General features: G+C 37.8%; 4 protein-coding genes across 10 annotated transcripts in view; 2 read left to right on the top strand and 2 right to left on the bottom strand.

The window, feature by feature from the left end:
- The first annotated feature begins 2,704 nt into the window (after positions 1-2,704).
- LOC307145701 (ninjurin-1) lies at positions 2,705-5,403 on the top strand. 4 transcript variants are annotated; one of them, XM_079849145.1, is made up of 4 exons: positions 2,705-2,920; positions 4,364-4,592; positions 4,679-4,834; positions 4,994-5,403. In XM_079849145.1, the coding sequence occupies exons 1-3, from the start codon at positions 2,879-2,881 to the stop codon at positions 4,810-4,812; spliced, it is 405 nt and encodes a 134-aa protein (XP_079705271.1). In that variant the 5' UTR covers positions 2,705-2,878; the 3' UTR covers positions 4,813-4,834; positions 4,994-5,403. The 4 variants fall into 4 exon arrangements, with proteins under 4 accessions (XP_079705271.1, XP_079705269.1, XP_079705270.1 ...); XM_079849143.1 differs by having other exon boundaries at positions 2,723-2,920; positions 4,679-4,808; XM_079849144.1 differs by having other exon boundaries at positions 2,747-2,914; positions 4,679-4,808; positions 4,994-5,304.
- A 1,163-nt stretch (positions 5,404-6,566) lies between these two features.
- Positions 6,567-11,006, top strand: haus7 (HAUS augmin-like complex, subunit 7). Its single transcript, XM_079850101.1, has 10 exons — positions 6,567-6,685; positions 7,643-7,758; positions 7,859-7,926; positions 8,013-8,074; positions 8,452-8,534; positions 8,667-8,876; positions 8,967-9,072; positions 9,147-9,362; positions 10,329-10,440; positions 10,534-11,006. The coding sequence occupies exons 1-10, from the start codon at positions 6,629-6,631 to the stop codon at positions 10,593-10,595; spliced, it is 1,092 nt and encodes a 363-aa protein (XP_079706227.1). The 5' UTR covers positions 6,567-6,628; the 3' UTR covers positions 10,596-11,006.
- Positions 11,007-12,235: 1,229 nt separating this feature from the next.
- emd (emerin) lies at positions 12,236-15,646 on the bottom strand. Its single transcript, XM_079848951.1, has 8 exons — positions 15,568-15,646; positions 14,844-14,927; positions 14,630-14,725; positions 14,521-14,552; positions 14,395-14,429; positions 14,236-14,265; positions 14,076-14,138; positions 12,236-13,928 (listed from the first exon to the last, which is right to left on the bottom strand). The coding sequence occupies exons 2-8, from the start codon at positions 14,923-14,925 to the stop codon at positions 13,706-13,708; spliced, it is 561 nt and encodes a 186-aa protein (XP_079705077.1). The 5' UTR covers positions 14,926-14,927; positions 15,568-15,646; the 3' UTR covers positions 12,236-13,705.
- Positions 15,647-17,832: 2,186 nt separating this feature from the next.
- flna (filamin A, alpha (actin binding protein 280)) overlaps positions 17,833-27,171 on the bottom strand; it is a 40,426-nt gene continuing 31,087 nt past the window's right edge. For 2 of the 4 annotated variants that reach the window (XM_079848650.1, XM_079848651.1), the window contains 17 exons: positions 25,901-25,987; positions 24,446-24,545; positions 24,226-24,366; positions 23,908-24,036; positions 23,511-23,684; positions 23,265-23,426; positions 22,968-23,171; positions 22,701-22,853; positions 22,475-22,597; positions 22,109-22,375; positions 21,668-21,805; positions 21,448-21,563; positions 20,391-20,523; positions 20,003-20,179; positions 19,690-19,908; positions 18,921-19,124; positions 17,833-18,797 (listed from right to left, as the gene is read on the bottom strand). In XM_079848650.1, coding sequence (XP_079704776.1) covers positions 18,613-18,797; positions 18,921-19,124; positions 19,690-19,908; positions 20,003-20,179; positions 20,391-20,523; positions 21,448-21,563; positions 21,668-21,805; positions 22,109-22,375; positions 22,475-22,597; positions 22,701-22,853; positions 22,968-23,171; positions 23,265-23,426; positions 23,511-23,684; positions 23,908-24,036; positions 24,226-24,366; positions 24,446-24,545; positions 25,901-25,987 — 2,712 coding nt within the window. In that variant the 3' untranslated portion in view covers positions 17,833-18,612. The remainder of the gene's footprint in view (positions 18,798-18,920; positions 19,125-19,689; positions 19,909-20,002; positions 20,180-20,390; positions 20,524-21,447; positions 21,564-21,667; positions 21,806-22,108; positions 22,376-22,474; positions 22,598-22,700; positions 22,854-22,967; positions 23,172-23,264; positions 23,427-23,510; positions 23,685-23,907; positions 24,037-24,225; positions 24,367-24,445; positions 24,546-25,900; positions 25,988-27,171) is intronic. The other 2 variants (XM_079848652.1, XM_079848653.1) reach the window with 1 other exon arrangement.

The following is a 27,171-nucleotide window of genomic DNA, read 5'->3' as shown; positions in this document are numbered from 1 at the left end:
TCCAGTTGAGAGAAACTGGCGAATATCGAAAGCAGACAATGCAAGCATGAGCGTCACTAGATCATGTCATTGCATTGGTCGATTGTGTCTTTGCGGAGCATGTTGATATCATAGCGCTCGCTCTTCACCGTCATTGTGTGACTTCACTTTCGTCTGTCGATGCTTCACTGTGGCTCTTAAGTGGTTGGTGGACACACGTTTCTCCTCCCAGCGCATCTGTGCTGTCATTAATGTGCTGTTGTCCATGCTGATGTTCTCCTCCTGATACTCTGCCCTGTTTGTGGCGTGGAGCCTGGAGGTGGAGCAGTGTCACACTGCCAATCTGACTACTTATTAAATGCCAACAGACACGCTGCTTAAAATGGGTTGACCCGTTCTGCGAATAGAAGAACTTTTTGTTGTCGGATCTTTAAATGGAAACCCATTTTTATAGGAATATTCTGGGTTCAGTCCATTCAAAGCACTTACAATGGAAGGGAATAGGGCCAATCGGTAAACATTAAAATACTCCTCATAGTACAGCCATATCAACATGAATTGAAATGTGAGGGAAAATACACTTCTTTAAAAGAAGAATTAATGTAAGCCCATTTTTTTGGTATTATAAGCATAAAATATTCAAAAAATTGGCCTCATTCAATTTCATTGTAAGTGTCTCGCCTTAACCTTAATTGTTGCTTCTTTTAAATTGTTCTCTTAAAAAAGAAAATAATCAACATTATGCCACAAATGCTTAACTTGTATTGAACCCGGAATATGCCTTCAAGCAAAACTGTGTTAAATCTGCATGAATGTGTCCGACCTTTTGCTGAGTTCGATTGGCTTAGACAGTTTCAGTGGAGTCTCTAGTGTCGAGAGCGCTGGCAGGTCTCACAGATTGAACCCATTTCAAGGCCCAGACACTATCAGCAGGCCAAAGTGGTGGTCAGGGAGGACAGGTCAGTGAACCTGCTAAACCATTATAAAGAAATATTTCCTAACCTTATCTTATCCTCAGCAAAGCTTAACTACCGAAATAGGCCTCAAGCTATGCTCGTCTCTGAATAATTTTTAAATCTAAATATATCTAAGACGTATACCCCAATCATTGAACTCTCCAGACAGTGATGATATATATTACAGTGGCATATGTATGGTATCCCTCCTCTCCACCACAACAGACAGACACTTTACCGAAACTCCTGATAGTGACAAATATATATACGCATATATGTATATATATATATATATATTTAAAAAAGAAAACAGATAATCCAAAACATCCATCGTCTGCCTTCATTTTGTTCCATTCTGTTGTAGAAAAATCACGCAAGGTAAGGTAAAAAAAAAAATTAATGTGAAAAAGAGTAAATAATATACTATATTTAATATAAAACTTATAAATTATTGTACAACTGCACCATCACTGTACATTTTTGCCAAAATGTGCACATGTGCATCTTTTGTTTACGATTTAAGCACATTTTGTGTTTTACTCTACTGTCTCTTCGTCTTTCTTTCTCCTTATGCTTTTTTGTAAAGAATTAAAATTGAACAGCTTGTACATTATTATGATTATTATGACTATTATTATGATTATTATTGTCTTTTTCCATCAGTGAACTTTTAGCTGATGGAAAAAACAGTTGCACATTCTCCTGAACATACACTTACTGCTCTACAATGGAAAAAAAGACAAAAAAGAGAAAAATATTAAACTATTAAATATATTAATAATTACCTGCCTGTTATTTAAGAGAAAAAAAGTATCTATCTATGATGAAAGAACACAGCTGTATACTGTAGACTAAACTGTATGGAAATCTAAGAATTTAATGGGAAGATAAGTCAACACTTTTTGTCTGTATAAAAAATCAAATCAAAGTATTCTACAATAATAACTTTGACCAGTGTCTGTAGTTGTGTTTCATTGTGTGCCTGTGATTATTTCTTCGGCCTGATGACATTGTACAAGACTGCCAGATCACCTCTTCCCTTAAAGAAAGTCTTTATTGAAAAGATCTATCATCATTTTGGCATGGATAAATGGGCAACAAAGTCTCCAACACTTTTTCATCAGGTAATATATTATCAAACTTCATATTCTGAGCATAGCTCTTGTATGGGAAACATTGATTACAGCACTGATTTTGAAGTAGAACCACTGTTGTCCCCAGTCTCACTTGTGTCAAAAAGTCTGGTTCATTGCATGTTATTCTGGCCAGGAACTGCCCACTTAGACAGGAAGAGAACATTTGACATGCATGTAAATCTAAGTAACTTTTTTATGTGCTGTTTAGAGACAGGATTATCTGAAATAGATGATACCAATGGGAGACCAAGTGTAAATTAATTGTCTTGCTATCCTTGATGACGCTCTGCTTAATTAATAAAGAATATGTAATATTTACGACTGTATTTAATGGCATAGAAATAGAGGTGGAGTTGGGACAAGGTAAGTAGGCGTTTATATCAATGAGGTCATAATAGGCTACCTAAGGGGAAAAGATCAGATTAATCTGGCCAAATTACAGTAAAACTGTAATGAATGTGACACTGAGTGAATGTGAAATGGGCTTTAACAACATTTGATGAATTAAAACCCACTGATTAAATATGAAGAGGAATGTGACTTCTGACACCGTCCGAAGTAAGCACGTGAACCCGCTGAACGACTCTTTTTAGTGATTCAAAAGATTCGAGCCACGGGTGAATCACGCCTACTACTGCCAACGTTTACAACACAGCACATATTGGGAACGAAGAGCTAACAGCGGAATCCGTTCAGTGTAGAATCATTCATTTCAAACGCAGTTTTTTTGGTATTATTACTTTGTGAGCTTCTCTAATGTTCCTTAAATAATCATACTAAGCGAAACTCTTGAAAGTTGAGCATCCGATGGAGGAGAACCGAGCTCTCAATAAATCAGGAAAGGTGGAGGTAGAGCTTTTTCTTGATATCTTTTTTTTTTAAACAAACTGAAACTGAAAAAAATCAGTTACTCCTTTAATGCTTGAAGAATTAAGAATGGAAACGTGTTATGTGATCTTAAATAAAAATAAAACAAGTTTTTTTATTCAGTTTTATCCGTTTTGTTTACAGGTTTGTCAGTTAGCTAAATATTGTAATGAACATCTATTACAGTGCATTTGACATGTGAAAGACAAATTAAACCAGTTCTGTTTGGTAACACTATGACTAGTCTAGCATAATAGGGAGGGAGTTACTCGTATATTGTCTGCTCACAGAACCTGTGGTTTTGAAAGAACTGGAGAACACCAAGCTTCATCACCACCCTAAACTGCTATGCTGACAGACTTGCCTTGGTTATGCTATCATTCCCACCCTTTGTATTTAACCAAAACAGAGTTCTGGTTAAAATCCCATTCAATACAATGTATACAATATCTAATTTGCATATTACTGTGTTCTTGGGGCAAAATGTAATGAAAAAAGAAGTGTAATAATGGGAGTAATAATTGGCAACATTTTCATAACAATAGATAATATTTTATAGGAGTATTGATATAATTTCTTTCCCTGTTCACGTGTGTCTCCCAAAATGCCTGATAAACATGATTTAAGTTCTGTTACTCCACAGTGGACTGGACATGTATGAAATCAATGCCCTGTTTTGTAACAGACAGTCATATTTTGACTAGAAACCCCATACAAATGTCCTTTTCCATAAGAGTGCTAAATTTGATCACTACATTAATGTCAGTCATTTTAAAGACCAAGGAGAAGTTGTTGTCATGGTGAAAACTACAAACATTTGGTATCTCTGAAAAGCCCTGAATGTGCCCAAAACTGTGACTTATTGTGTCAGAGAAATTCAGTAAAATATAATGTCCACTACTACAGTGGACAAAAGTCTATTCATGGGTCCCAGGAGGATATACTTTCAACTTCTGTTTGGGGTCTAAATTACTGTTACTTAACTTTAGACATCTAGACATCTTTAAAATAAAATTGAATGATATTAAATATGTTTTCTTATGTATGCCTGTTACCGAAATGTGAAAAAATGTCAGACAGTATTTAATGCTATTGACCATAGTAGCCTACTCATGCATGTCAACTTTATTAAGTATGATTAGAGAAATATTAAATACATGTTGTTCATCTGTTTTACTCACTACTTATAGTAATCATGTAATGGCCGTACAAATCTCAGGGCATTATTTTTGGCTTATTGGTGAAATTTGTGCCGATTTCTGACATACAATTGAAAATCCACCGGCAATGTGTTTCCAGCTTATTCTGTTTTCATTAACCTGTAGCCGTCTTTATAAAATCCTTTGTTGAAGGGGTTGTTTGAGACATGTAAAACCATTTGGAGGGAATATAGAAAAGATGTAAACAGTGTTCACTCCCTGTCAGGCTCGTGCCGCAGGGAACGGACAGCATCTCTTCAACATGAATCATTACGCTACTAAGAAGAGTGCAGCGCAGAGCATGTTGGATGTGGCTCTTCTGATGGCGAACTCCTCTCAGCTGAAGACAGTTCTGCATTCAGGACCACAGCACCGCTTCTACATTCCTCTTATTGCTCTGATCTCACTGTCCATCTCACTGCAGGTCATTGTTGGCCTCCTTCTCGTCTTCATTGGTTAGTTTACACTTGTGTCAGTTTGAAAGCATTCTGATCTCCTTTCACTGACGCAACACTGTTGTGTTTTCTCTTGTTTCCTTCAGTGAAGTATGACCTGAATGATGTTAAGAAACAGCCGAGGCTGAACACAATGAATGATGCAGCAACTATTTTTGTCTTCTTCACTGTTCTTATCAACATCTTCATCACAGCATTGGGATTTGAGTCTGGAGGGTGAGCAGAGTAACAGCAAAGTCCCAGTAAATACTGTAGATTTATTTTCATTCTTGTTTTTCCAAACACTGTCCATGATTTACAGTTAACTGAGGAAATGCTAGAATAATTGGACATATTCTTTATTCTCACATCAGAATAACGCTCAGACTGTACTAACTTTACATCTCACCCCATTGTTTCAGGGGCAGCGTGATATTTGAGACTGCACTCGCCCAGACCAGATCTTTAAACATCACTGATGATGTATAAGTACACAATGACTGCTCATATGTGATTGTATTTATGATCAGCCTGCCTTTCATTTTATCATCATGGAATGAGATTATAGGATTACAGATTACAGTACACTGTACTCCATATCAAATGGGCAAAATACATCATGATGTTTTGTATGTTTAGGAAGCACATTTTAACTCAGTAGTCGGTTTATGTGAAAGAAAGCAGATATTAAGGATAATCTTTTATATAAGGAACAAAATAGAGGGTACAGTAAAATGTTTGTGACAATGTTCTCTTTTTATTTTTTATTTATCTTTCAATCTTTAAAGCAACACTGCTGAAAACCTCATTGAAATAAAACTCACTTTTGTCCAAAATATTTTTTATCTTGTATAAAAAATTATGTTGTAAAATTCAGCACATTTGACAATTGATTTGTTCCTGGGGGAAAAAAATTAGATGAATTTATACTACAGGGTGGGCCATTTATATGGATACACCGTAATAACATGGGAATGGTTGGTGATATTAAAGTCCTGTTTGTGGCACATTAGTATATGTGAGGGGGAAAACTCCTCAAGATGGGTGGTGACCATGGTGGCCATTTAGAAGTCGGCCATCTTGGATACAACTTTTGTTTTTTCAATAGGAAGAGGGCCATGTGACACATCAAACTTATTGGTAATGTCACAAGAAAAACAATGGTGTGCTTGGTTTCAACGTAACTTTATTCGTTCATGAGTTATTTACAAGTTTCTGACCACTTATAAAATGTGTTCAATGTGCTGCCCATTGTGTTGGATTGTCAATGCAACCCTGTTCTCCACTCTTCATACACTGATAGCAACACCGCAGGAGAAATGCCAGCACAGGCATCCAGTATCCGTAGTTTCAGGTGCTGCACATCTCGTATCTTCACACCATAGACAATTGCCTTCAGATGACCCCAAAGATAAAAGTCTAAGGGGGTCAGATCGGGAGACCTTGGGGGCCATTCAACTGGCCCACGACGACCAATCCACTTTCCAGGAAACTGTTCATCTAGGACATATCACCAACCATTCCCATGTTATTACGGTGTATCCATATAAATGGCCCACCCTGTACATCAGTTTGCATAATCTAAAATGAAGAATTAAAAAACGGTACAGAAATTCAATCAATTAATGTTTATACTGAATGACTTAAATTTTAACATAGCATGCTTTTTTTAAAAACATGCAAAAACAAGCAAAATTTTGACCTCGTGCCAAAATAAAGATTTCAGATCAAATTAATTAATGAGATTTTGTTTTTCAAAAGGACAACTTGCTACAAAGCTACAAAAAAAATGAAATGTACCTGAAATATATAAGTGACAAATACAAGGCTAACACTTTTTGCTTTACATCATACCAAAATGCTCTAATCCTCAAGTATTGCTATATTTTTGTTAAAATCATAAATAGGCTACCATGCTCTTGTATCCTGTGCATAGCCTACTGTAGTTTTGGTGTAGTTGTAATGTGCGTGCGGCCTCTAGGCGTCGCTGTAACCGCAGGCGCTGAACGACACTGAGGAACGGAACAGACTCACTGCAGGAAATCAGGAATAACAACATGGCGGGCGATTCAAAAGAGCAGCAGCTGTCTCTGCGAGTTTACAACACCCTTCAGGTAGTTTCCACATCTTCATAGACGCACCACACGTTGTAAGGAGACATTAAATAATATTCTGATGTTTCACGAAGTTAAAACTGCCTGATTTGAGTAGTATTGTTTAGTGTGTCAAGTTAGCTATGTGCCGTCAACGCTACTTTTGTAGCTAAGTTAATAATCTTACATTTCGTAAATGTTCGTAATTTGCGAGAATTATCAACTGAATAAATTAGTCATAACAGATATTTCAGGGTATTGTTTGCTGTCCACAATTTAGTAGACAACATATTCACCTGTGTAATAGAGATAATGCAGTAAATATAATTGCTGATTTAGTCATAATTTCAGACTCTGTGTATGTATGCTGTAACAGTATAAAGATGATCTCCTTTGTGGATTATAGCAGGTTTTGTCAATCTCCTAAATATGAACATCCTCGTGAGAGACCCGCATTCTAAAATGGATTTACTCATTTATTCATTTAATCTAATTTTTACTTCAAATTTTCCATGGCCCCCTAAGACTCCCTTTGCGGCCCCCAGTTTGAAAAGCTCAGATTTAATGCGTAACCTCAAGACTGAATGTCAGAAACCAGACCTAAATGTCACAATACAACAAACAAGAAACTGGATACACAATAGTATTATTGTGACACTCAGGTCAAATTTCTTTGTATTTAGACTATCATTAGATAAGATTAGCCCCCGGTTTCACACACCAGGCTTAAGTCTAGTCCCAGACTAAAATGCATGTTTGAGCGGTTTTAACTGAAATCAACTTGCACTGATATATCTTATAATATGTCAGTGTCATTGTTTTGTCTCAAGATGCACATCAGTAATGTTTTTTCTAAGGCACTTTTTTTAAAAGCTACTTAATGTCCTAATTGAACTTAGGTCTAATCCTGGCTTAATCTAAGCCCTGTCTGTGAAACCAGGCCAATATGTTTAAACTGCCTGTTAATGTTGTGTTCAGAGTCTGGGCTGTCCTCTGGTGGATGGGCTGTACCTGAGGGAGGCAGACAGCGTGCAGGAGCTCCTCTGCTCTCCTTCATTACACAGGACTGATATACTCAAGTGGATTTGTACCAGGTCTGATGACTGATTGACTATATGATAATGATGCTGAATGTGTTCGTTATAAATGTATACCAAAATGTCATGCTATGTTTGTGTTTATTTTTTTACGAAGCATTTGTCCATCCCTAAGGGAGAAGTTTTCCACAATTAAAGCATCTCAGAATGAGGTTTTAATTCAAGGTAAGTCCAACAAAAGCTCAGTTTCTTATCGTTTTATTTTCTTGTGCTCATTGTTTTGTTATTGTTGTGCTTTCTCTCTCACACAGAACTCACACGGTTTGGTAATGAAATGATGTTATGTAAAACGAATGACCAGGATTTAATCAAGGTATGGAGTTATACGATGTTGATCTTTATACTGTCCAGTACCTTTTGCATAAGGAGCAGAATAGAGATTACAGTGAAATGTTTTTGAAAATGTGCTTTTTTTTCCGTTTCCCTTGATAATTGCACCTGTATAGCTCCAATGCTGAAAACTTGAAGTGACACAATCCAAAAATATATTGATTTATTCAAGCTGTTTCATACAGAACATTTGATTTGTTCCAGCAAAAATGTTTGTGATGGACTGATACTTCAGTTAATAACGCAGGCTATTTCGGCTCTTTAACTGATAATTCTACAGCTATTCGTATCTACTCATTTTAAATGTATAAAATGAAGCAGAATTAATGAATCTGTCCTATTGGTTTGTTATATTTTCAGGGTCTTGCACCCCCGTTACTGCAGCTGGTGTTTCTAGAGCAGCTTCTGATGGTCGTTCAAGCAGACTCCTCCATACACTCGAGGTATCTGACTTTTGCTGTGTTTTGTATCGTTGATTTAACATCAACATTGAGTCAGACCCTCCTAAGGCCCTAAAATAATAATATGTGCTCTTGTTTCTTTGACCTGCTTGTGGTTTGTTTTGATCGACATAGACAGAAGTCATCCTCTGGGGATGACAGTGTGAAGAACGATGATCTTCTTGGCGAGCTGATGTTTCCAGATCACTTGTCTGACCTGGATATGCTCCTGAACCCAGCCTGCAACCCATGGCCCGCACATATCCGTGAACATCTGATACGCACGCAGTCGGCTCACAACAAAATGAACGGGAACCACAGTAAATCCAGCGATTTCATAAACAGGTCTGTGTGATTGTTATGTGGCCATGTGGAATTACATTTTTTGATCAAGACTGTTGTCCTCAACACGGTTGTTATTTTCTTCTTTTGAAGGAGTGATCAACATTCCCGACTTGGAAGTCATGGAGAAGAAAGCCTGTCAGAGGCCAAAGCGCTGCTGCAGTCTACCCAGAGCACATTAGAGGAGCTCCACAAAGAGGTGGGACCATCATGTGCCGCTTTTCACATCTGATGTCTGCTTTGTATAATAGCGCGATCCTTTCTGTTCCTCAGTGTGAGTTCCTGCAGTCAGATTCGTCGGGTCCTGCAGCTGTGCTGTCCCCCTGTGTGCTGAAAGTGGCCATCTCGGACATGTCTCAGCTTATGATGGCCTTCGGACACATCTACAACACTGACTTTAAAGGGTACTGCCAGAGAACCCCTCCAGCCCTCAGTTCCCGCACTAGTGTGTTTCAATCTGTACATCAGCTTCTGCACACCTGTAATAAGGTAAAGCATTGAACATCTTTTATCTGCAATAGATTAACGGAAATTCAATTCAATTCACATTTATTTGTATGGCGCTTTTCACAATACACATCGTTTCAAAGCAGCTTTACAGTCCACATTACAATTTAGAGTGATCTGTTATCAGAGGTAACTGTCTAAGTTATGTATTTCAGAAATGTACATAAACAAATCACAGTAAGCTAACAATTGACTAATTTAAACAATGTAATAATTTAAGGCAGAAACAATGAGCTCATTGAAGTAATGAATACATGTTTGTTAACAAGTGACTATGACTGAAAATTGTAGTTTCTCTAATTTCTCTTTTTTGCAAGTATAAATTTGAACATAATTGAACAGGTTTTCTGAAGAAATATGGTTTTAATAATAATCAATAAAATGAGTTTCCTCCTAAATCATATTTAAATGGAGTTATCCTCAGTCCAGCAGAGAAAAAAGATATCTACAGAGCCCCAAATGGGATATGGTGATCGAAAAAAAATATGAGATGGAAGAAAAATTATAATTCAATACTTTTGCATTCCCCTGAGGAACTCTGTTTGCTCGCAAAACTTTTGTGATGGAAATAATGTATGGTGGATGAAAAAACTTTATTTCATTGCTTTTGTGAATGAACGCAAAGTTTGTTGGGGGAACACAATAGTTTCGTGAGAGAACGCAAATGCAACAGACTGGTTTTTATTCAAAGTTTCTCAAGGAAACAGTTTTTTGCGACAAAACACAAATGTTTTGTGACTGAACACAAAGATTCTCAGGGAAACGATAGAAAGCAAATGTTTTGCGAGTGTGACTGCAAAACTTTTGGGGGAAATTGCGTGGGAATGCAAAAGCACTGAAATGTTTTTTTTTGTTTTTTTCATCACCATGACCCCTTTGTAACTTCACAGATATATACTTTGCATGTTCATATGTAAATACTTAGCATATTCTTTGTTTACTCTTCAGGAGCTGGAGGCTCTTAAGCAGCTGTCTGAAACCTCGTCGTCTCTTACACAAACAGTACAACAACTACAGACAGACAGGCGGTACTGGTCTAAAGGAGAAAAGCACACTCTGCGTGAGTATTTTCTTGGATGTCTTTGATTTGGGTAAACTACACAAACAGAAAATAAGATTAAGTTGTAACAAATGTTTGTTTGTTTTTTTTTAGCTAAACAGTTGGAGGAGCTGAAGAACAGATATGTGGCTTTTCTTTCCCTTCACCAATCATAACCTGAAGGACACTCTCACGGTCTAAACAGAAATCTACAGCCTGTTGCTTGAATTGAAGTTTTAAGTGGTAAAAAGGGCCGAAAACCGGTCCACTTATTTTCATGACCAGGACTGTGCCCTTAGCACTTTGTGTTTTACAACCACTATGCCATGCACTGTTGTACAGATTTGTATTATACTGGTAATTGGTTGAACTCAAATACATTAATAGTCATCCCACTAATGATGAAATTGTTCCGTCTAGTAATATACTCCAAATAGCTATAAGAAACAATCCTCTTTCTTTAGAAAACCCCAAGTGTTTGAGTTTGACTCCCAAATATGCAGATGCAGTATGAAACACAAATTTATCTTTGATCTGCAATATGTCATGACATGTTTTTTTAAATAAAGGTTAACATTACAAAACCACATGGTTTTTTTTTAATTCACAGATATCTTACATTGAAACTGATTACTTCTTCAGTTTACACATTTAAAAGTTGTTGTCTGTTCACACATTGGTGAGAGTGACTGATGGGAGGGTCTTTCTCTCTGTCTTTAAAAGCACATGTTTTGGAGAGAACCTGGAATTGTAGAGTAAAACACTCCTCAGCTTGAGCTGATTAGTTTGTGAGCATCTTGACTGCTTCTTTTTAACATATCTGCTACTAAACAAACCCCGAAGCCAATGGAGAATCAACAAGGAGTGGTGAGTAACTGATCTGTATAGAAGCATTTTACAGTGCAGATAACACCTAGCAGCTCTATAGTGGCATTAATATACTTTTTACATGAGATAATTTATTCAATATACATATATATTCAGTTACATGCAAGCAGACTTGTCAGGGTTTCATCCACAAGACAACATCCCAATGGCACCTAAGTGATGGTCATACTTCTGTTGGAAAAGGTCCTTTAATTCTGTGAGCAAGCAGTGCTGTGTGAGGTTTCTTACTTGCTTAAGCTTTCAGTGTTTTTCTGCACAGGTGTTGAGCTCTAACTTTTCTAACACTCATTAGCTACTTTTAATCTACTGACAAATTTCATGTTCTTGAGTGCACAGGCTGTTGAATGTTATAATGTAATGTTCACTCCCTGTCAGGCTCGTGCCGCAGGGAACGGACAGCGTCTCTTCAACATGAATCATTACGCTACTAAGAAGAGTGCAGAATATAGTTTAAAATCCTGAGTATTTTAGTCTGCACATCTATACTTTATTATTTACATTAATGCACAGACTGTAATGTACTGACTTCACATCTCTTCTTTGTGTTTTAGAAACAGCATCTGATACTGCACTCCCTCCAGATAATACACAAGGATTGCTCACATGTGATTGTATTTACACAACCTTTAGCACTCAGGATAACCTGCGAGTTGCCTCCATTCACTAATCAAAATCTAGCCTAATCTTATTTCTGCCATTCTGCATGGTTTTTTTCTTTTTTTTAAATCTAGATACCTTCATTTAACAAAGCATGTAATCTAATGTTTTGTAACAAACTAAAATTTCTAATATGTGACTTTATTCACTTAATAAAAAGCAGAACAGTTAGCAATGTTATATTTCTGGACATTTGCTGTATGCCCCTCTCCTTGAGTATTTTAAACAGTAATGCTGAAAACCTCATTGAAACAAAACAACTTTTTTTTTTCCAAAGGATTTAATCAAGGTGATGTGTACAGGAAAATCCCCAATACAAATATCACACAATTAGGTAAAATTTCAAAACCAAGTGGCATTTTTAAAAGACAGCACAAGCTTTCAAGCTCCCTCGATAAGGGAACTACTGTATGTTATGTATGTGAACTTACTTTCCAAATTGAGCATGAATTATCTAATGACAATTCATACACTGATGATGAGCCAAAACATTGTGACCAGATGCAGGTGAAGCAAAAAATGTAGATAATTTCCTAAAAAGCTCCAATGTTCTAAGATAAGATGATTAGTGAAAAAACAGTCCTTGCAATCAATGTGGATGCAGCCGAAATAAAGACATGAGAGACTTTGACAAGGGCCAAATTGTTCTGACCAGACGACTGGGTCAGTGTCTCAGAAATGGCAAGCCTTGTGGGTTGCTCCTGGTCAGCAGTAGCGAGAACCGACCAACAGTGGTCCGAGGAAGGACAAACCGTGGAAGGTTTACTGGTCCAATGAGTCCAAAACATAATGAAGAGGTCAAGGTGTTGCCCTGACCTCCAAATTCCCCAGTTCTCAATCCAACTGAGCATCTGTGGGACGTGCTGGACTAACAAGTTCGATCTATGGCGGCTCCACCTCGCAAGTTACTGGGTTTGAAGGATCTGCCGGTAATGCCTTGGTGCCAGATAGTCATAATGTTTTGGCTCATCTGTGTATACTCTATTGTATGTGTGGCTTAAGTTGTCCAAATAATTTTTGGGTACACTACATAACATTCAAAACAAAAGCATAAGCAAAAAACATACTGGTAGTGTTAACATGTCAGGGACAATACTGTCTATCAGAGGGATAACACTTATAAATCTGTTTAATAAAAGAAATTATGCAATTTATATCCTTAGTAATTAAAGACTTTATAATAGTAATAGGCATTCAAGGCTTTACTATATTGTGAATATAGTCTTGACTGAAGCGGTTGTGTTGCATTGTGCCACAATAACCTTTAGCTGTAACTATTATTCACAAAATAGCCTAACCTTGTGTAGTATATGCTTAAATATACTCATCTTTAAATGCAGCACACCAGAATTCATAAAAAACAGCGAATAGAAACAGCATACCAATTAGTGCTTTACAGAATGTCATATGAACACAGGCCCTAAATATATTGCCACGGCATAAGGATTTTACATTCAATGTATAAGAAAATGAGCTTTAAAGACACTTAAATGCCCCAATTATCATAAAAATGCAAAAAAATTGGTCAGACTTCCACATCTGTTCCTATTTGTTTATAAAAAAGCAGGGCAAATATTTGAATAAAACTACACATAATGCACAAGTTCATGGTTGAACAATAACTGGTATTAAACCTCTCAATTCTTACAGAATATATTACAAGCTATATTTCTGGTTGTTCTTCTACTGAATCAGTTTTAGTTGGGGCTGATGAACATATTTAAAACATCTCACTGCTCCTCTACTGAATGGTTTTAAAGGGAGTCTCTTCTGCAGGCTCCATACACGTGTACACATAATAAAGAAACACAGCAATGATAAGAAACACCAAGACACGCAGCCACACCGGCACACCTCCAGGTCTGCTGGTCTCTGGACTGGCACCACGCTGGACGGATTTGGAGACTGATGGGCCTGGGCGAGAAGAACTCTGATAGGTTGTTCGAGTTGGGCTGATAACGGGCCTTCAAAATAGACAGAAAGGACACTTCATTTATTTTTCAGTGAGGTTACAGGAATATTAACATGACAGTACAACATTAAAGTCAAGCATATTTTAAGAGAAGACGAAAAGAAATAATAGAAACAATATTATTAAAACAAAAACTCACTCATTGGTATGGCCTACATCATCATCATCATCTCTATAATCAGTAAACTTTGACCTCCTTATGCTGTGGAGAGAGAGCATATATCCAGTTAGCATTTAGGAGGATGCGACCACTTTTAAACTTCAGCTGAGACCAAAAGAAATCAATGAATCTCACTCACTCTGCATCTGCGATCTTTGACCTTCTTGTGCTGGGGAGAGATCACACTTATACAATTACTGTAAGCATACAAAATCTGTAATCTCAGCAGGATAGTTTGATAGACATTATAATTGTTAAGTGATTACTGCTTAACATATTCAATAATTAAGCTACTTACACGTCACCAAATCCATCGTATCTTGTCAGCTGAGGCTGCAAAATATGAACAATGTCTGATTAATAGACTACATGTCTGATGACATAAGAGCAGTTAGCCTTCAAACTCAGTTCAGTTTTTACTTACGGGCTGATAGGTAACATATTCCACTTCATCCTCTATGAAAACAAAAGCAAATTTTACAAGTGTAATTCTGCAACGTAATACATGGTTGATATCAAAGCTAGTCTCTTACGTTCTTCTCTGTAGTATGTCTTGTCAGACGAGAAAGGCTTAGTGTTTTTGGCCATAGCCTCTTTCAGTTTCTTTTCATAGAGTTTCCGTGTGGATTCTGCAAAACAAAACCACCACCAAATCACATCACAACTTTTGCCAGATTTATTGACAAAAAAAAACTTTTTTCTTTTTAATTTAACATACTTCCCTGATCTTATAAAGACAACACATACCTACTATGGGCCCATGTTTAATGCCATATTCATCCAACAGCTGACCGATCTCCTTATCAGATTTTCCACTTAATGTCGACATATCTGCAACAACATACATGTTATGGTTTAGAATTTTTTTTTTTTTAATCAATAGAGAACTGAGATTACTCATAATAATTAAGTATGTAAGTTAGGAAACTAGTAGGCCTAGGCTACTTGACAGAGATGTAACATAAAAGTAAGTTTATTTTATCCCCAAAGAGAGTCTGAAAAAAAAAGAAGAAAAAAAACGATGTCTCACAGAGATATGAGATATTCTTGAGCACTGCACAAAAATAAAAAAAAGGTGTGAGTGTGAGACTACAACAACATCTGGATGATACACATGTGCAAATCGCAACAGCTGTAAACTATGAAAGGTACTATGAACAAAATATATTCCCTACGCAAAGACTAAGCGAAAATGTAATCTTCTGTCAGATTAAAAGACATTACAGCAGAAGCATTTGGGAGAAAACGACTCCAAACGCGTTTTTAAAGCGAACAAAAGGATTGAAAATGGATTTCTCGGGCTCGAGCTCGAGCTCGCAAGCGAAACCGCTGACAACTTCAACAACGCGTTTAGCATGACTCATGATAAAAGGGCAAGCCATAGCTTTGAAATAGCAATAGCTTCGTGTATTTTCTTGCATATATATAAATTTGTATGTTTAAAAATACTCTTTTGTCATAATTAATTTACCTTAAACGATTCCAGGAGGTAAAAAGGCGCTTTCCTGAGCTGGGCGTGTCGCGCTAAAGGAGGAGACACATTTTACTTCCTTTACTAGGCGTGTTCAAACTTTATCACTGTAGGTAAAATGTTGTGCGAAGCCATTAAATTGGCTCTCACACGGTTGTTTTCCAGTAAAGGCAGTTATATTTAATGTATACAGACCCATTACTATAATCTGAAAAATAGCAAGTATTGTAAATATATATATTATGCAAAACTAACACGTGTATAGTCAGTATGCTATAGCTATGTATAGCCTATACACTACCGTCTAAAGTTTTTTTTTTCAAAGCAATGAATATTTATTATTCATCAAAGACTGCATTTAAAACGGATCAAACGTGATAGTAAAGACTTTTAACATTGTTACAAAAGATTTCCGTTTCAGATGAATTCTGCTCTTTTAAACTTTCTTTCATCAAATAGCTTTAATATTTTTGTGGAAACCAACCATGATGATACTGTTTTTAAGCTGCACAACTGTTTACAATTTAATAAGTTCATGTTTCTTGACCAGCAAATCAGCATATTAGAATGATTTCTGAAGGATGTGACTGAATCATGATGCTGAAAATTCAGCTTTGCCATTACATGAATAATTACACTGCATTTTAAAATATTATAATAAGAAAAGTTATTTTAACTTTAAAAAAAATAAATGCAGCCTTGGTGAACATAAAAAAAAAACTTTCAAAAGCATTTAAAAAATCTTTGGCTACTGACACCAAACCTTTGAAAGGTATTTGTAATTGTCACTGTAGGGCCTATACTCAATCCAAAACAAATGAGTAAAGTATACTTTGGAACATAGGCTATTTACTTTGTATTAGGTTGACAGAGCATCTTTATAGCATCCCAAGAGATAAATGTATTAGTATGACAAAAAAAGATAAGTAAAAAAAAAAAAAAAACATTTACCCCCAGTGTGCTGCAACTGAATAATCAATGAGTCAATTTGAGAACTGGATCAGTCTGATTCATGAACCATCTGAACAAATTATTTTAAATATTATACTATACATCGTGAGCAGAAATTAGAAGGATGTCAAGATTTTCTGTGAAAAACGACCTAAATTTCAGTCTGTTTAGTTTTCATATGACAGTCTTCAGATGACTTAGTGCATAATTTGTGCCACTCTTCAAGAGTGGCACAAATTATGCACTAAGTCATTTTAGGGTGATTTGAAAATCCTTTTTGGAGCTTGAACTCTCCAGTCCATAATCATTGCAATTCCATGAGGGGGGAAAACCAACTAAACATTTGTGGAAATTTGCTCTGTGTTTCACAGCAAAAGAGAAATTCTTTCTGGTTCAGAACGACACGGACCTGCAGTACCGCTCTCTACCGCTGAGCGGCGACATCGCAACTACTCAAAGAGGTCTCTGAAGGTTTCGAAGGTTGGAGGAAACCCAAACCATTTTGTATTTGTTTTCGCGTTGGCATGGACAAACACGCGATAACATGTTGTTACATATTTTGACATGGTTTCTCTGGCGGGTAGCTTTTCTTTTCTTTAACCAGAACCGCTTGTGCAGAGCTACCGGTGTAAATTATTAGTCAAACAGTGTAAACAAGCCTATCGCCATATTTATTTAAATCAAAGTATAGGTCCTTCTTTAGGTGGTAAAGGGTTTCTGGGCCCCACAAACCAAACTCAACAGGGACCTTAAGTAATAAACAAGGGGCCTCAAACTGGGCCTGTCATACCATATATGGACAGAGTAGCAGCTCTGCTTGTGTATCTTGACTCAGCTGCATGCCAGCGACAGGCGTCAACCTGATTTAAAGTTACTCAAAAGATTCAGGAAACCGTAGCCTACTGATTATGCGTTTTAATTGGGGGTTAGTTTTTTGTTCATATTTTAGACTTTTTTTGGTGTTCTATTAAATGAATCATTTTTATCAATACCATGTACATTCCACATTAAGTCTATCCCCAATTATAATTTACATTTCCTTAAATGCATCACTCATACTACATGTAATCACCAAACTTGCACTTTAATCAATTCAAGATGCAACTCTAAAACCACACACAGACGTAAGAAAAGGAAGATACTGACAACTTAATTGACAGAAAAATAGTTAAGACAACTTTATTGTGTATCAAAATACTGTAAGTCAAACTTTTTTTTTTTTAAATTCTGGAATACTGATTATACATTGACATTGGAGCACAAAAGACTAAAGAGCTGACAAAGTGAGAGCGAATAAGTGACGTTTAGCCACACAAATGTTAAGACTTCCAAGTGCGCTTTGCATTACCAACAATAACTCGACAAGCAGTATGCATCAATCTCCCTTTCGTTACAAACGATGGTGTGATGGTGTTAAGGTGGTGTCTCCATCACCTTTATTCTGCCATGTTATTTCCCTTTGGTGTTACTAAATCACTTGGCACCCAATCAGTGTTTTAAAGGGCATCTAAGAGACATTTTCAAAAATGTCTATGGTAAAATGGAAGAAACATGCAGCTCTGTAGACTGTAAAATATACTGTAAAACAGCTTTGGCAACAGTGTTTATTCAGTCTACGTGACACCATTGGGTGAAGTGATGCTTAACCATAGACTAAGTTTACTGAAAACAAATCTGTGTTAAGCAAGCGGCTGAATCACATCTAGATTTGTCCTGCTACTAGGAATGGTTACTCTGTACAGTTACAACTGGAACAGCAGTCTTCTAAATCAGACAAAAACATAGTAGCAGCTACTCTGTGTTAGGGACAAGGTCAGTAACAAACTGGTGTAAACCAAACACTGAGCAAAAGCCACCAGGACCCTCTGCTTTAATTGATTACTGAATGCAGCAAAGGTAACAGGATCCAAAAATGACTGGCATACAGTGACAAGGTGCTTCTTTTAAATCCCTCATTTGTTTGAAAACTGAATAGTGATGCAGGAAAATACTGGATGAGAGGATCATATAAAAAGGAAAAAAGGACAAAAGAGTTTTCAGTGTTCATGTATTCGATGCTGGCAGGACTCGTGTTGGATGTTTTGTGGAGGGCCATTAGACAGTGATGTGATACGGGCTCCCAGGGATGTGCTCATCGCCCCATTTAACCACCAGGATGTACTCTCCTTTCTCCTTCAGCTGGTAGGACACATTATAGAGACGGTTACCCAAGTGTTTCACCAAGATCTCCTCACAGGGCACTTTGGGTCCGTCCACTCCAACCAGGAGCATGTTCCTCCCTGTGGGGACATGAGGAAATATATGGTCAAATGTTGGCAATTAATAGGAACCGACTGCATGTTTGATGCAAATAATCCCCCCAAAAGCAACAAAAAAAACTCCCAGATATTTCTGGCCCATACCTGCTTTACTACAGTCCACACTGAAAGTGTTCTTCTGTCCTATGAAGCCCTTGTTGAGTCCCAGACCCTTGGCAACTACACGGCTGGCGTCGGAGCTGGCCCATCCTGGCGCTGCCTGCTGGCTGGTTGTCACACTGCGGGTCACGGGGTCAACCAGAACTGATGAAGTCTCGTGCATGCTGTGGCTATTGACCAATCGAGAGCCTGCAAAAGACACATTCAAAATTACACACAGCTAAAGTTTCTGACCATCACCAATTTGATATCATGATAAAACATTGATGTTGACAAGAACTATACAACATGAGTTCTCATAAAATAACAATTTTATCATGGTAAATGGTACAATCAACCAATTGTTAATTTTTAAGTTGATGAACTAGACAAATTCTAACATATTATCTAACATAAATTCTAACATATTTATTAAATAAAAATTAATAACAATAATATACCATGAAAAATTACTCAATGTCCATGATAACCATAACAAAATAATTAATATAAAAAAAATTATTAAATAAACACTGACATTAAATGTTGTTGTTTTTTAGTTGACTAGAACTAGACCATACAAGTTTAAATGTTAAAAAAATCAATTAGATATAAAAAAACAGATACCATGATAAAAAAATAACTGATACCATGATAAAAGTAACATGCATTTAATTTTATATCTAAACGGGTAATAAATTGATTAAAATAAGTAAATTACAAGCTACACAAACATAGCTCAACTGCAATCAAACCTGATTGCATTTCTTCTTACCTGTAATTTTAGCTTTGAATGGGCTGCCAACAATATGGTATGGTCCACCATATTTGATAGAAATTAGGTAGTTTCCAGGGGCCATAGGGGTGTAGGTGACCTTGTAGCCCTCTGGACATTCCTGACAGTCCATCTTCACCTTGGACGGCCCATCGATGGTCACTGCCAAAGCACCTGGTCCAGCTGAACTTGTGTTCACAACAAACTCACATGGCGATCCTGAAGAGGTGATGGTGTGGGGTCAGTTAAGTTCAGCTGCACACATTGACAACTATAGAATCAGATTATACATGATATATTAAGTTCTTTATACCAGTGCTGCCTCCTTCCAGACCAGCTCCATAAGCAGACACCATTCCTGGGTCTCCAGCCTGGCCCGTCTCACCAACACGGATCTTGAAGGGGCTTCCAGGGATGTGAGAACCATTGAATTTCACATCTATTAGGTACAGGCCATTCTCCCTGGGGATGAATCTCACAGCATACTTATCTGTGAGAAAGATGATAGGAGGAAACCAATTGAAGATCAGTCAAATCACAACTGGTTTTGCTAAAACTTCTTGCCAATCAAACTAATATTGTTTAAATGGTCTATATCTTAATCTTTCTCCTGGGTGCTTCATTTCCCCAAAAGAAGGAAATACCTCAATGATTTTCTTGGACCATTTTACAGTGCAAGAAAGCTTTCAACCCATTGTTACCTTCATCGATCTCTGTGACACAGCACTCTTCAAGCGCTCCGGATGGACTGTGAACTTTGGCATCAATGGCTCCCTTCGCCCCGTTTAGGCTCACAGCAAAAGAGGCTGGCTGGTTCACCTTTAACCCGGACTCCTGCATTAACATGACACTGCCACACTCAACACAGGATCAAAAAATGCGCAAAAGTCTGGTGTTCAGCACAACGCGTTCAAATATGCAACAGCTCTTCACCTAATAGGACTCTACATCTCTTACCTTCAAGCTAACAGGGTTAAAGAGAGAGGCTTTGAGACACCAAGAAATGAAAGCCCTCCACCCCAGCAATACACACAATTAAGTAGTTCAATGTCAAAGAACAGAAAGACAAACAAGCCTCTTTTGCCCTCTTTAACCCTTTAGCCTAAAAATTCCATCCATGTTGAAGGTAGGGCTGTTGGGAGCCTTTAGGACAAGGCACGAGAAATACAAACAGTCCTTCAGTATCCCAGAAACCCCAGCACACCCCTTGAACACAGCAGCAATGGTTTGGTGTGAATGGTGCATGCAACCTTTTGAGTTTCAAATAGGGATGCACTGAAATAATTCTGGGCCAAAACCGAAAATTCTGGATGCAGACTTACCTGCTCAGCCAGAGTCGCTTCGAAGTTGTGCATCTTCAGAAGCGGAGCTGCTCACAAAGTTACAAAATATGCTGCTCGAGAGTGAGCATATATTTCGGCTTATTTCCGCTTTTGACCAAAAAAAACGATAATTTTCAGCGGCTGACATTTCGGTGCATCCCTAATTTTAATATCAATTTAAACGTTTTCCAGACGCAGTAAAAGATCTACCCATTTAACATACGCAGCTACCAAAATGTGTGCATGTATGTGAGAGCATATGGTATAGTATGACAATTACCTCTCCTTTTCTGTTTGTACTTGATACCTCACATTACAACAAATCAAACTGTTTCATGTCATGGTTACTGTTTTCAATTTCATTGCAGCTGCTGTGCCAAGGGTTGACTTGGAGTTGTTTTGGGTGGACAAATGTCTGTCTTTCTCGAAGCCTCACCTGAAGACTGGCAACAGTGAGACGGCGGGCATCGTCAGATGGAGAGGCCACGGGCACCACAAATGGACTGTCAGGGATGTGCTCATCATTGAACCTGATGGACACTTCGTAGTCACCTGAAACAGATGGAAACCAGTCAGCTTCGACACTTACCATGAGGATAAACTTCCTAAAGTATAAATGAGTTGTATATAGGGCGAGTCCAGAACAAAAGCCTCACCAGGCTCCTGGACAATGTAGGAGACACCACTGGATCCATCCTTGCGGTCTTCAAAAGCAATCTCTGCCTTACTGGGTCCCTCCACTGCGATGGACAGACCACCAGCTCCTGCTTCCCGGGTCCAAATGCTGAATTCCGCTGTACATGAGGAAAATATGAGGGATTAAACTGCAGTCACATTTACTGTGGTTTGGTGAATTTTCATGTGCAAAATCCATTATTTTCAACAGGTTGCCAAATGATCTGGATTTTTGCATAAAGGCAAAATATTTCCAGATGCATATTCATCAACGTGTCAACGAATTCACCACGCTGACCAACAGAAAACTGCTTTGTTCAAAAGTTACTTCTGTGTGAGCCATGCTTTACACTACACTGTTGACCTTTTTTTTCTGCATCTTTAGGCACTAAAACTAATTGGATGTACTGGTCGAATCATACCTGGTACACCCGCTTCTGCTCTCTCTAATCCTGGCCCTCCAGCACGGACCTTATGGGCACCTCCCTCTCCAAGAGGACCCACGGTGAACTGGAAGGGCGATCCGGGGACATGTTGACCTTGATACTTCACACTGACTGTGTGCACACCCATCTCTGTGGGCACGAAGCGAATGCAGTATGTGTTGTTTTCTCCCTCCATGATCTCGGCCTTGTGTACTTTGCCAGATGGACTGGTCACCTGAGCAGTCATGTCTGCGATGCTGATCTCTGTGGGCAAAAAGTAAGGAGGACAACAAATGTAGGTGCATTAGAGGAGGGGATTTTTAATAATGATTATGTTAATGTTATTTTTCCCACAAGTCGTACCAGGGATCTTCAAACTGAGGTCGCACTGGCTGCCAACATTGGCCACAGATGCAGCTCTTCTTCTGCGGGTGATGCTCTCCTTCATCCGACCCTCTCCTGTCACTTTCACGGTAAAAGCACTTCCTGTAGGAGAAACATAATGGGTAAAGTTAAACAGCGCATCTAATCACACAACAATAAATGACCAAATAAATCTAGCACTCTGAAAATATAGCACTGCTAGTACCTGGAACATGTTGGTCTGCAAATTTGATGTTAATTATGTAATTTCCTGGTTCTGTGGGGCAATATGTGATTTTGCAGGTGCCATCTTCCTGATCTTCAGTGTTGATATCCACCTTACTGGGTCCCTCGATAGACAAACTGAGTCCTCCATAACCTAAAGATAAAAAAATAAAATAAATTATATAATAAATACGAAAAATATAAACCGATACAAAATAAAAAGAATTAAAATGATTCACTAATTTTTGCTTTAAAACATTTAATTCACCTGCATCTCTGGTGTCAATGACAAATTCTGCAGGCTCAAAGGTACGGGCTTCACTTAGGCCTTGACCAGTTACACGCACACGGCTGGCATCACCGATCTCTGATTGGCTGATCATGACTGAAATGGGGCTACTAGGAATATGACGTCCATTTTTCTTAATGTTAACAAGATGCTCGCCAATTTCCTTCGGCACAAATGAGATACCTTTGAAACAGGAGGGCTGAGATTAGCACAACTGCTGACTTCACACTTGTGAACATGACCTCTCATTCTACATAGTCATTTAGTAACACTTACCCACATGCCCATTCCTGAGCATTTTGAGCAGGCACGGCTCTTCCCGTCCAGAGGGGGTGGTGAGAGACGCAGTCAGCTGACTGAGATCCAGCTCACCGATGTCTAGAGGGATGTCAGCAGCTGAACCCACCTTCAGATGAGACATGCGCATCGAATCATCGCCTGTGGACAGACACAGGTTTGATGACACCATTACAAACAATGGACATGAATGGACTCTAAATATCAAAGCAGCGTTTAAAGCACCTGTGATCTTGGCCATGAAAGGGCTGCCGGGAATGTGCTTGTCGTTGTACTTGACAATGATGTTGTAGTCTCCAGGAAGAACAGGGAGGTAAGACACCGAGCAGGTACCATTTTGATTATCAGTGCAGCTGATGTCTGCCTTTGACGGCCCTTCAATGGCCAGAGACAGACCTCCTAATGAATACACAACAAAAATCATAAATCAGCTTTTCCTTGTGGACCGTTCAAATGATAGCATTTGAAGTTGTCTGTTACTCACTATATGCATCTAGTGCTTAAGCCATGAATTTAGGATATTTTAAATAAATAAGGATAAACATATTGTTATTATTATTATTAGTTAAAAGCTAAAGTAGTCATGCAATATGCGATCCAATCAAGATATGAGCGTCTATACCCTCTCCAGCGTCCTTGGTGTTGACAGTGAAGACTGCAGGCTTATTGACCATGCCATGAATTAGCCCAGGACCAAAGGCAGTCACGTGACCGCTGTTGACATAATCCACATAAAACTGCAGTGGACTTCCTAAGAGGGCAGAAGAGGGCCAAAGAATTCATAATTAAGAACATCTATATTCATTAACCATTAATGCAAAAGCTTTTTTAAAGAATGTCCTCATTTGTTTCATTGTCATTTGTTTCATTCTCTTGTCAACTTGTATGAATGTTGAGAGAATGAAACAAGTGAACAAGTACCTGTACCTTTTTTTTTTACCTGGGATATGTATTCCATCATATTTGATGTCCATCTCATGCAGGCCAGCCTCAGTTGGGGAGTATTTCACCGTGACTGTGCCATCCTTGTTGTCGGTAATATCAGGCTTGGCCACTTTTCCAGAAGGCATTCTTACATCACCTGTGAGGCATTGGGTACATGAGAATCTTCTTTGCAAATATGTCAAACAGAAATGTCCTGATTTGAATGTGTACAGTACCTGTAATTTCTCCCTTCTGGATAGTGAAAGGAATGACCAAGTCGAAGGGTCTCAGCCCAGCTACGTCCAGTCCATTCATACCCAGTTGTCTGTCTGTAGCCTGGGAGGAAGGAGAGGGAAATCAGACAGATCAAAACTAACCATAAGGTGGACACTTAACTCAGATGCCAATCAGAACCTGAAGACCTAGAGCTAAATTGTTTGTTTCTGAGGTTTCTGTAATCTGAATTTACTAATTGCTTAGTTTGTACAATATACATTTTTATTCCACTGTATTTTTAATGCATTTTACTTGGTAATGAGTACTCGAGATAAAAAAAAAAAAGTTCAGCAGACAAACAACAATATTCAACTGTCATCCTAAGAATCAAATTATGGCTGAAAAATTTGGGGTCATTAAGATTTCATGTTTTTGAAAGAAGTGCATTTATTCTATCAAATAAAGCAGTAATATTGTAAAATATTATTTAAAATGAATGCTTTTATATTTTAAAGTATTTTATAATGTAATTTATTCCTGTGGAGGCAAAGCTGAACTTGAGAACAATTACTCTTCAAAAAACATTTTAATATGCAGATTTGGTGCTTAAAAAAAACATTCCTTACTATCAATGTTGATAACCATTGTGCTGCTCAATATTTTTGTGCAAATAGTTATTAAAAAATAAATAAATCAGGATTAAAGAAAGTCCATGAATAGCATTTATTTGAAAGAAACCTTTGGGAACATTATAAATGCATACTGGCGCTTGAACAATTTAAAGTTGTAAATTACCTTTCTGAATAAGAGTATTCATTTCTTTAAAAAAAATAAAAATCTTAATGACCCCAAACTGTGGTGTATATTGATTTTGGTGTCAAGAAAACACATTTTGTACATATATCATGAATGGAAATGAAGAGCACAAACAGCAGACATGACAACAGAACCCTATAAAACAAAATAAGATAAATAAAAACAACAATGGAGATGACAACGTGGATGATGATGCAGCCACCAACACTGTGAGAGAATGACATTCTAATGAGAAATGAATGGCAGGATCAGTCAGTGATTGACCAATCTGGAGAAGGGGGTGGAGAAAAAGCCAAGCAGACAAGTGGCAATGTGACCAACAATGATGTACCACACACAAAAACAACATCTAAATGCCAACACAAAAGAATGACAGTGTCAAACAAAAAGCATAAGCTTTGCAACAACCAGCCATTTTGTTCAAATGTAGATTGTCCACATTTATTGCTTTCCAAAATGGCTGTCATTCTATAAAACAATAAAAATGTACTGAGTCCACATGAAGGAAGAATCATGGGAAATAAGATGAAATAAACCCTAAACCTAGAGGAAGAGAAAAACAGGAGGGTGAAAAGGGGGAAGGACGTAGGACTGATTGGTGACTCGTCAGTAGCAGAGCAGGAAATTGAGACGGGGAGGAAAGAGGGGCGTATCAGTACCCATGGCTGGCCCATGTTGGGCGCGTAGGCGTACTGCGGGTTCTGGGTCTGCTGCATTAGTTGGTCAGGGGAGTCACCTTCCAAAGCCTGAGACAGGGCAACAGAATCAAAGATGAAATCCCTCCAATTACAACCACCATCTCTGGTTCAAAGCTGCTCAACCAGGAAGCCACTTAAAGAAATTTAGATTAAGATTCTTGACATTTCAAAAACATAGTTCATCCCAAAAATGGTGTCATTTCTTCACCCTCATATTTTTCCAAAACCACTAGTTTTGTCTGAGGAACTGGCCAAAATGTAAGAGTCTTAGTATTTGCCCTAGCACAGTGGATCACAACAGCAAACTCCCAGGATAACTTAATAAATAAAACTTAATTAAAAGGCTAAAACAACACAAAGATGTAACCACATTATTTTTCCTCTCAATAACTTAGTAGAACATGCTGATCTACTATTTAAGCTCATTATTATTAGATTGACGAATACATTTACTTACAGGTCCTGTTCACATAGCTTGAGTACCGCATGCATGAACGTACAACAGAAGTCCTTTTAATTATGTCAACTTCTTTGAGATTACTCATTTCTTAAATATTACACATTTGAAATGATAAAAGCCCAGTTGAGGCACAAGTTCTCCTGTCAGATCGAAATCATATGAAAACAGCTTTTATCATAAGTCGTGCACACACCACAAATGTGTTGGGAGCAGCTCCGGTGGACTGCATCTAAAACCTTCAGATGACACTGCGATGAATGAGCAGAGCTTACAGAGCCGCAGATATAGGAGCAGAGCGGCTCTTTCGCACTATATGACCTGATAGACAACTAGTTAACCAGTACGGTTGTGTTCACAGCAACCAAAAATGCAGTTACAAATCCTCAATTTATGGGTGTGATTTTGTTTGTTTGTTTGTTTGTTTATTTATTTAAAAGGGGCAATGCACATTAATGAACATAAGGACAATGTCCAAATGTAAATGAGCCAGATTTAGATTTTGGTTATGGAATGGAGGTTGTCACTCCCATTAATATTCAAAATGTGTGTGAACGTAGGTAGCAGTGTTAAGGACTCAAATCCAGGACTGACAACTGTATTCTGCTGCTGTGTGAACATGGGCCTTCTGAGACCAAAATTTCTAACATTACTCAACCACCAATACGTTTTCTAACTAATCAGACTTATGTTTTTTTCTTAAATTGATGATCAAAACTCCACAAAATCAACAAATTCAAACTCAAATATCCATCCATACATAAGCCTAGCAACA

This window comes from Squalius cephalus, assembly GCF_949319135.1.
Source record: "Squalius cephalus genome assembly, chromosome: 18".
NCBI classification, from domain to species: Eukaryota; Metazoa; Chordata; class Actinopteri; order Cypriniformes; family Leuciscidae; genus Squalius; species Squalius cephalus.
The sequence above is the reverse complement of the archived record's forward strand: the minus strand, read 5'-3'. Positions and strand labels throughout refer to the sequence as shown.

What these genes read in the sequence shown, in the direction of transcription:
- LOC307145701 (XM_079849143.1), top strand. Translation starts at nt 2,879, where the DNA reads ATGGAGGAGAACCGAGCTCTCAATAAATCAGGAAAGGTGGAG. An exon ending in ATAAATCAGGAAAGGTGGAG is followed by an intron (nt 2,921 to 4,363) that starts GTAGAGCTTTTT and finishes ACTCCCTGTCAG; the next exon opens with GCTCGTGCCGCAGGGAACGG. An exon ending in CCTCCTTCTCGTCTTCATTG is followed by an intron (nt 4,593 to 4,678) that starts GTTAGTTTACAC and finishes TGTTTCCTTCAG; the next exon opens with TGAAGTATGACCTGAATGAT.
- haus7 (XM_079850101.1), top strand. Translation starts at nt 6,629, where the DNA reads ATGGCGGGCGATTCAAAAGAGCAGCAGCTGTCTCTGCGAGTTTACAAC. An exon ending in GACTCCTCCATACACTCGAG is followed by an intron (nt 8,535 to 8,666) that starts GTATCTGACTTT and finishes TGATCGACATAG; the next exon opens with ACAGAAGTCATCCTCTGGGG. An exon ending in TAGAGGAGCTCCACAAAGAG is followed by an intron (nt 9,073 to 9,146) that starts GTGGGACCATCA and finishes TCTGTTCCTCAG; the next exon opens with TGTGAGTTCCTGCAGTCAGA.
- emd (XM_079848951.1), bottom strand. Translation starts at nt 14,925, where the DNA reads ATGTCGACATTAAGTGGAAAATCTGATAAGGAGATCGGTCAGCTGTTG. An exon ending in TACGATGGATTTGGTGACGT is followed by an intron (nt 14,266 to 14,394) that starts GTAAGTAGCTTA and finishes ATCTCTCCCCAG; the next exon opens with CACAAGAAGGTCAAAGATCG. An exon ending in GATGTAGGCCATACCAATGA is followed by an intron (nt 13,929 to 14,075) that starts GTGAGTTTTTGT and finishes TCTATTTTGAAG; the next exon opens with GCCCGTTATCAGCCCAACTC.